Source organism: Macrobrachium nipponense, chromosome 4 (assembly GCF_015104395.2).
Source record: "Macrobrachium nipponense isolate FS-2020 chromosome 4, ASM1510439v2, whole genome shotgun sequence".
NCBI classification, from domain to species: Eukaryota; Metazoa; Arthropoda; class Malacostraca; order Decapoda; family Palaemonidae; genus Macrobrachium; species Macrobrachium nipponense.
In genome coordinates, this window is record NC_061100.1 from 116,201,463 (window position 1) to 116,211,462 (window position 10,000).

Here is a 10,000-nt window from a genome sequence, read left to right on the forward strand (position 1 = left end):
AAGTAGCCTAAGCGCATGACATGTATGTTTTGCTCTCTCTCTCTCTCTCTCACTGAACAGTTTTTCCTTTTCTTTGATTGACGTCACTTTCACTTTTATTTGGTGTCTTTTGCTTAATTATGTTGTAGAATGTGGTTAATTGGTTCGGCAGTGGTTTTTACATTTTGTGATACATAAAAGTGAATCAAACAAATCATCAAAGAACAAGTTTGTAATTTAAAGTTTGGAGAAAATTCCCAGAAAGAGCTAAGCTGTGTGTGATTGTTCCTACGGCAAAGGAACGTATGAAGTCCCAAGTTGTAAGTCAATCGTTGTCTTAATTATTGCAATAATGTGACTTTCAGAAGTTGGTTGGTTTCCTCTTCATTATTGGAAATGTCCGGATATTGAATTTATCCTTTAGGGTTTTTCGAAAAGGTTAATACCATTATCATAATCAGCTTGGTATATTTTTTTTAAATGTTCTTAATGGCCAATGTACTGTGCATCAGGTGGGCCTCCTTTTAAGTATTAGTTTGTATTGTTCTAGAATGAGTCATTCTTCTGTTTCAAATCTATTTCTGTTTATGAATTAGATGCCTCCACTTTCTCCATGATATTTTTAGTATTGATAGTTTTTTCAGGACAACTTATGAAATCATGTTGGGTCTTTGAGCTCAAAAGACTATTTTACAATATTTTTTGTCGTTTATTAGTTCCATTAGTTTATATTCATCCGTGTTTTTTAACATACGTATATAATTCAGAAATGGGTGCCTTGCATTTCCCGACTTTTATCTTTAATTTTTTTCCGAAAATCCCTTGAGAATGAAGTATTCTAACCTCATAATAATATCACTTTCCATGGAGATCTGATCCTTTATTTGAGCAGACTTGATATTCATAAGTTATTATAGTACGAGTGTAACATTTATTACCTGTAAAGTATTATTATTACACAGATAAATGGTTATTCATTAATAATAGTTATGTAGTAGTAATAAATAGTGATACTTTTATAATAAATAGTCATTCATTAGTTACCTTATCCACAGTGAACTGACTCAGTGCACCGCATGAGGTGCACTGTATGCATTACTTAAGGTTCTTAGCAGCGTGCCCTCGGCCCCTAGCCGCAACCCTTTACTGTACCTCCTTTCATATTCCCTTTCTTCATTTTACTTTCCACCCTCTCCTAACAATTGCTTCATAGTGCAGCTGCGAGGTATTCCTCCTGATACACCTATCAACCCTTTTACTGTCTGTTTCCATTTCAGCGCTGAATGGCCTCATAGGTCCCAGTGCTTGGCCTTTAGCTTAAATTCCATTTTCAATTCAATTCACAGCGAACTGACCTTACATTTGCTAAAACGTCCAGAGTAGAGCAGTATTATGACATTGACCTTTTTCGTGAAAAAGAAAAATGTTGACCTTTCCCCTCCATTTCCCCAACTCTTCCAGGAACTGGGTCAACGTGCAGCTCCGGGAAACAGGGCTCAAAGTGGAGGACTTGAGTGAGGACCTGAGAGATGGGCTGGCACTGGTCACGCTGGTGGAGGTGCTGCAGAAGAGGCGCCTCCGGAAGGTGAAGAAAGTGATGAACCAGCACCAGGCCTTGGAGAACGTCACCACTGCCCTCAACGCCATAGCAGACGACGGGATCAAGCTGGTCAATATCGGTGAGTAGTGGCGCAGTGTCAAGCTTACCTTCTGTGGGCTCATTTCTGGATATCAGTTCTGGAAGATAAAAATGCTGGCCTTGAAGTGTACACACAGATGTGTATATATATATATATATATATATATATATATATATATATATATATATATATATATATTATATTATATATATATATGTGTGTGTGTGTGTGTGTTTATGTATGTATGTATGTATGTATATATGCTTAAAAATCACAGTAGATTTACGTTACTTCATTAAATAAGTGAATACCGCAGGAAAATGATAGGCAGAAAAACAAGCGTTCCTCGACAGTGTTATAGTGAAGACGAAAGCGCTTGGATTTCTGCCTATCATTTTACTGTGGTATTCGCATATATATATATATATATATATATATATATATATATATATATTTATATATATATATATATATATATATAAATATATTTATGTATATATATATATATATACATATATATATATACACACACACACACACACACACACACACACACACACACACACACACACACACACACATATATATATATATATATATATATATATATATATATATGAATATAAATATACATATATTTGTGAATGTTGATGTCAACCTGGTTGCTAATATTGAAACTCCTCCTTTATGTACCAAAATGTATATAGCCTATTTAGGTGCATCTGTATCATCACTTTTATGAGAAATGTGGAATGTTTTTATGCCCAAAAAGAATAATTTACTTTCATTTTCCGATCCTAAACCTAAATATGGTCTTAGTGGATTCCAGTACGCCACAGCTTGCGGCATTCGACGGGATTCGACACGAATGGGAGTATTGTTCGATTGTTTAGCAAACAGGAAGGGCGTCGGTGTTCTTCGTGCCGTAGAAAATGCCCTGTTGAGCATTTCTTCCCTCGCTGGGGTTCCCATTGTACTTGTACGAGGAGTGGAAGGGAGCTCATAATGAGAACGGTTTTCTTCAAGGGGAACGTTTAGGGTCAATTGCCTTCTGGTCGGCATCGATAGATTATGCGGTATTTCGGACAGTTTGAAGATTTCCTGGAGTTGGCTCTCTCTCTCTCTCTCTCTCTCTCTCTCTCTCTCTCTCTCTCTCTCTCTCTCTCTCTCTCTCTCTCTCTGACAAGACACGCGCGCGCCACTTATGATTTTTTCGATTTTTCGAAAAGCCCGAAATATTGTTGTTTTAATGCGTCAGCAGATGCTGCCATTATCATCTTGTTTCAAGATCATTTATTATTTGCCAACGAACAACACACACACACACACACACACACGCAAGAATTGATTTATCAACTGACCAGGTAGAAGCACATCGCGGGCTTGTCCTTTTAGAACAAGCCTTCCTTATCCGGAACCTTCAGGATTGCGTGGGAGTCTTTGGGTAGTGGGGATTTCAACTCTGGACGAGGTAGTAATCCGAGTCTTGAATTTTCCCAGGCTCTGGGTGTCTCCCTCGTCAGACCACTAAGAACATCGACAGTTTTTGCGATTGTTGTTTTATGCATATTTTATTACCTTTATTTTCTGGTTAGATTTATAGCCAGTTCTAGATTGTCTGTCGGGAACACTTCATTTTTTATGTTTGTGTTGTCAGTGATTGTGATTTGTTTAGGTAACAAAGTGTATCCTTGTATTACCTAAAGATAGGTTCATGGATTTTATTCAGACTTTTTTATGTATCTGTAAAAAAAACAATTGCACTAACCTACCATGTAGACTCTCTCTCTCTCTCTCTCTCTCTCTCTCTCTCTCTCTCAGGTTACTAGAGAAAGAAAGTTTAAAGAAGTCTTCCTGTCCAGCTGCTCAGGGAGTGGAGGTAGCGCATGAGTGAAAGTCTTCGTGTGGAGTGTTGTGACTGATATCAGCTGTTCATCTTCCCTTTTCCTCTCCATTACTCTGGCCCATCACATCATCCTTTCTATGCCAGGCACCCAGAATTCGCTATTTGTCTCATTCGCATACAATGAAGACGCTGTGACCCACGGCCTACGGATAGCTGGTATTGTGGGCTTTACATTTAGGTATTCAACGGACTGAATCATACGAATAGACATATAATCTGTATATATATATATATATATATATATATATATATATATATATATATATATATATATATATATATATATATTTTATAATCTCCAGTGTTTCAGTTTTCCTTCATGGCTGTAACTTTCTTCGTATAGTCATCACGTTTTGTATTTCATCATGATTTAGATTTGAACATATTTTTATATATATAAACGCATATTTGATTGAAATGAAAGTCAATTGATTACATTCAATAGATCTGTTATTTTGGAATAGTCACAGTGGCCTTCCAACCCCATAGTTTTTAATAAATCTGATCGCTATTTCCACGGGAAGCCTTGAAATCCGCAATGGAAGAGTGCAGAAGATCTCTCTGGGCGTGATTCGAACCCATATCGCTTGGAAGAAGGTCAGCCCCAACCTACACTTTTTATGGTGAACTCAGTTAGCACTTGGTCTTCTAACTAGTATTGGCTCGAATCGTGCGTGGGAAGACAGTTCCTCCTTTCTCTTTCCACGAATTTCAAGGATTTTAAATCAGATAAAGATGTAGCGAAGGGAGATTTTGAAATAAGGAAAGGCCCTCATATACTAATATAAATATATATATATATATAATATATATATATATATATATATATATTATATATTTATATGTATATTAGTATATGAGGGCCTTTCCTTATATATATATATAATATATATATATATATATATATATATATATTATATATATATATATATATATATATATATATATATATATATATATATATAATATATGTATATATATATATATATATATATATATAATATATATATATATATATATATATATATGTAAGGAAAGGCCCTGGGAGGTCTTTCGACTCGATGTCCTTTACTTAGCAGACATTGAGTCGAAAGGCCTCACAGTACTCCTTCGTGGCTTTTGCCTTTTTTTTCGTCTCCAAATTTTCGTGATCCAGTTCACACACACACACACACACACACACACACACACACACACACATATATATATACACACACACACACATACATATATATATATATATTATATATATATATATATATATATATATATATATATATATATAAACGTACATAAAAAATTGTGTGTAGTTGTATGCTTTTAGTAATAATTTTTTTCTAAGTGGTTCTCTGTAAGTCCTCTTTATCCACACGGCTTATCTTTAGGCGATATTTAGTATATGTTTGTGTATAGGGTCTGGTCCTGTCAATGTCTGTTTGTCTACACGAATTGCTTGCAAGTTCTAGGATTTTATTATTTATCTTTTTTAAACTGAAGACTTCAAAATGCATACACACACAACCGGACGTTATATATTTACTTATTTACTTATTTATTAATGCATGTTGTAGCCAAGGTAGAGTTGAAGGTCATAGTTGGAGGTAGGTCGAAGGTCAAAGATGGATTTTGTGCATACTCCACTAAACAGCGATATGCAGAGTGAATTCAAGATCAGAGTCACAAGTTGAGGTCGAAGGTGAAATAGGAATGTAGTACTGCCTTTGCGTATCACAAAGTCATCATGTATTTTCCCACATTCTATTCGTTTAGATTTTTATTTTCCTATCTTCCTTTTGACATTCGAAGTATATTTTGTTTTTGTTTTCGTATATCTTCCTTTTGACATTAACGTCTATCCTATCTAAACTAGGGCGAATAATGGTCATGATATGAAATATATGGTTATAGCACGATGTACCAGAGATTAGTGAGATAAGAAATATATATTTTTAACAGTGATGTTAATTTTCATCTCATCCTGAAGAAATGAAACCCATTTGTTTATTTATTTATGCATTCATAAATTTATTTCGATATTTATGAATTTATTATTAACAGAATTTCTAATTAATAAGTTAATTGATATATTTATAGTTTTAATTTTTAAAAATAAATTTATGGGTTTATTTACATTTTAAGAATTTCTTAACTATTCAAGGATTTATTTGGAAAAAATAAAGTCAGCAGTTGTATGTATGTATATTTCCTTACACAAGAAATTTTCGCCATCTTGATCATTTGTCCTCTTCAGCCAGAATGAACATAGAAACAATAATATTACAATATGACAACGTCTTTGAAAGTGGAAAGTTATAAAACAGCTTGTTATTCTTACAGGTAACTCCAGAATTACTCAATAATTAATTGTTATTTATTTGCAAATGAATTCAGTTGTTTATAATTTTATTCAATGACTTACTTCCAGATGTAACGTAGGAGTACTTTGTTCCCTTCAGTTTAAATAAACGTGTACCTTTCAGCCAGGGAGAATACTAAAGGTGGTGCGTGCGTAATGTTAAAGGATTACGAAAGACTTTCAACAGGGTACGATGTGGCGCTTTCTAATCCTCTCCATCTGGAGGCTCCGTCACACCTTAGTACGACTTCATTCCTGCTGTTAAAGCAGTACAAGGAAATTGTAGTACATCTGGGTCTGGTTTATTGGGCAAACCCCGATTCGGTCCATTGGAAACATTATTTATATATCTGCTTGACCTTTCACTTACGTAAGCTGGCACACAAATTTTATATGTATATGTACTATATACATGTATCAATATATATATATATATATATATTTTTTATATATATGTATATACATGTATGTATATATATAGATATATATAATATATATATATATATATATATATATATATTATATATGAATTTTTGCCACTTAAGTGTGTGCAACTTTTTTATATTCATAATTATCGTTTGATATCGTATTGGCTTTCCCTCGGAAATAGCTTGCTCCCAACAACGGGAATTAGGATTGGTAAGTAAGTACTTCGTCATCGGCCATGATTCGTACCTTGCGTGGTTTGGAAGCAACGCTAGTCAGTGACTTTGAACCACTGGGCTATCAGAAAGAATAATATTTGCGAGCATGTATAATAAAATATAATATAATATATATATATATATATATATATATATATATATATATATATATATATATACATACACACACGCATACTTACAGTCAGTTTCATTAACTCTTCCACTACCTCTACCTTATCGTTTCCACTTTCCTTTCCAACCTCAGACAGCGTTCATCGTTCTTAGTGTACCTGGCTTATGGCACCAAGAACTTCCATGAACTGAGATAAACTGGTTTCGGAGGAGGAGAGTCCATTTCCCTAACAAATTATGAAAATTACCAAATCAGCTTCCTAACAAGATTAGATTTTAGTTAGGAACGTTCTTGCTTAATCCAAGACTGATCTTTTCACGCTTAAACTAGAGCTTTTTTTGGAATAAGCTTATCACTATACTCTGCTTTTTTCCATTTGTCCATCCGCCTGTGGTGTTTTCGCATGGTAACACTGCGTCCCGGGCTTTAAATAGTTACGCTATCTGTGAGTTTTAGGTAAATAAAAGGATATCTGGGTGTACATTTGCAACTGAAAAGTGTTTTAATAATTTGCAGTATGCGAATTACACCGTTAATATTGGAAATAAGGTTATTATTATTGTTGAATGTAAGCTGAATGTAACTATGTAAAGCCCGGGACGCAGTGTTACCATACGCAAACACCACACGCTGGTGGACAGATGGAAAAAAACAGAGTATAGTTGGTTTTCCTGTGTAGGTAGAGTGGTTTCAATGAATGTGAGTAATTGTGTTTTATGTGCTGAGTAGTTTTAGTATAGTTTGTACATTTTGATTCTCTGTGTTTACTTGTTATTGGAATATTTTTGCAATCAGTCTTGTACCTTATGCTTTGCTGTGAATATTTTTTAAGTTTTTGCTTACTCGGGGAGTAAGCGTACACACTACTTTGTTGTTGCTGCTGTTCGTGTTGTTGTTCGTGCTTTTGTTGTTCATGCTGGTGGTGTAGGAAAGCCTTATGGAAAAGCCTTAAAGAGGTCTTAAAAAGGTGTTTCGCGTTGAGTTAAAGATACTGGAATTTTTGGATGGAATATTTATGGTTTATTTATTAGAATAAAAAATGTAAAAGATGTGTAATGTGCATGTTAAACAGTACAGAAAAATCATTTCTTATAAGATATAGCATATTTATTGTAATTTTCGTTGGCGAAACAACGCTCTATTTTACTGTAGATTTTAGCATGCGTCAGAGTAAGCTGGAGGTCGGAAAACGCCTAGTTTACATTCTCAGTTCATTTTTGTGACATTGGGATTTAAACGAACGTGTAAGATCCCAAATGTTGCTACGCATATTGGGGGAAGAATTCTACTTCGATATACTTCTTTAGGAGATGAATTATTACGTCGGTAACAGGCTGATGACAGGAGTTAAGGAACACAGAGTGAGGGGCACTTTTCCGATGTAGATAGATGGAGCGGGGACATGAATTGCTTTTAACTTTTAAGTTTATTTTGCACAACATCTGTAGGAGAATGGGCCCGAGTGCGCGCCATTTTTAGAGAACAAAGTGTCTGCTTTCAAGGGGACGATGTGACGAAGGACAAATGAGGCAGAGGCAACATATGGATGAAAGAACCACTACTTGAAGGGAGACGAACCATATTAACGCTCGATAGTCCTCATTATCTGCTGGAGAATGAAAGTTCTCGTTGAAGTGGAAGTTTTAATTTTGACATTTTTTCTAGGTGGTTCAGGGAGTATTAGAATAAAACCACGAGAAAATTCATTTATGAGTGATAGCCGTGGAGAGGAGCCCGCGCTGGCATAATGGAACATATTAATATAACAACTGAGTCTATGCCTTTACCTCTCGCCTTTTCTTTTGAAGTCACTTTATCTTCAAGGTCCAAGTGTACGTCTTTTTTTTGCGAAAAATATAATACAGAAATACCAGGATCGCAGTACGCTGGATTTGTAGGCATCGCGTCTACTTTGTTGTTAAGGGTTCCGTTAAAGGTTGTGAAGTTTTTGCCATTCGGGTTGTTGCATCCTGATTTATGGTCTGCATGAGTTTTTTGAGCTCCGCACCGTGGCACAAGCGTTACAAATGGTTGCGAAAGCATGAGCCATAAATGGTACTTGGTTTAGAAGTACTTACTAAGAATATTTATAAGCAGTGAGGCGTTGTGGAGTAATGGTATGTAAGAATTGTATTCGCTGTCACGTTTGCTGACGATTGCAGAGAATATTCTTACGAAAATGATCAAGTTACTAGATAAATCTGTTCGTAAGGTATTTTTCAGCGAAACCGCAGCATTTTTTTTTCTTTTACAAATGGGTGGGTGTGGTGGCTTTGAAATAATGTGAAGAAAAAGCCTTGTTTGGTTTGGAGCGAACAAATAGTTGACTGCAGTGAGTCTCTTGTTGTGACGCTGTGAAGAGACACTGACAGGAATGTAATTTGCATCAGCCCTGTCGGTATATAACAGAAACTCGTCACCACGGGCAAAATTTGCACCGCTGGAACCGGTGTCAGTCTTTCCTTTTATGGCTGTCACCTTATTTTCATGTTGCAGATGACGGATGATTAATTCTGAAGCATCACTTTGTTGCAAATAGCGTTTTTTAAAGTCCGGCCCAGATAAGGTTTCGGCTGACACCCACACGTGCACGGGCCCTCGGCCATGTTCCCAAATTAGGGTAGATAGGACACAAGGGCGTTACTGGGAGGAGGACTTTATATATAAATGAGAGAGAGAGAGAGAGAGAGAGAGAGAGAGTTATTTTCAAAAACTTTCTTGATTTCTCCAGACTGTTCATCTTTGATCATAATCGACGTCATCAGGTTCACATTTATCTAAGATGTCACTAAAGTCTAATTCAGACGAATTGTCTAAATAATCATAAACCTTTACCTATTTAATTTCAGGTGCCATAACAATACAATCAGCATCGTAAATGGCCGCTCGAATCGTTCTTAACTTCATGTCGAGAGAAGTAACTCATGTTAGCGTTGCTGCAAGTAACTACCTTTATTCAAAAAGCGCCTCAGTGGCGTAGTCGGTATGGCGTTGGCGTACCACCTCGGTGGCCGCGAGTTCGATTCTTGGGCATTCCATTGAGGAGTGAGTGATGTGTATTTCTGGTGATAGAAGTTCACTCTCGACGTTGTTCGGAAGTCATGTAAAGCCGTTGGTCCCGTTGCTGAATGACCACTGGTTGGTTCCATGCAACGTAAAAGCACCATACAAACAAACAAAAAATAACGTAATTCAAGAATGAACGTAGGTACCATTGATAATTGTATGTTATTCTGATATGCGAGGTGTCCAAGATCGACTGAATGGGATGATTCGTCAGATGAGTCCATGAATGATTAGGAAACGTCATTTTTGGGAACCAGTATAAATCAGAACGTAGTC

The 10,000-nt window shown here is 35.8% G+C and overlaps 1 protein-coding gene across 2 annotated transcripts in view; it reads left to right on the forward strand.

Annotated features, from left to right (window-relative positions):
- The window catches only part of LOC135211080 (filamin-B-like), a 270,141-nt gene that overhangs the window by 18,741 nt on the left and 241,400 nt on the right, over positions 1-10,000 (forward strand). For both annotated transcript variants that reach the window (XM_064244140.1, XM_064244141.1), the window contains exon 2: positions 1,441-1,658. In XM_064244140.1, the coding sequence (XP_064100210.1) occupies positions 1,441-1,658 (218 nt within the window). The remainder of the gene's footprint in view (positions 1-1,440; positions 1,659-10,000) is intronic.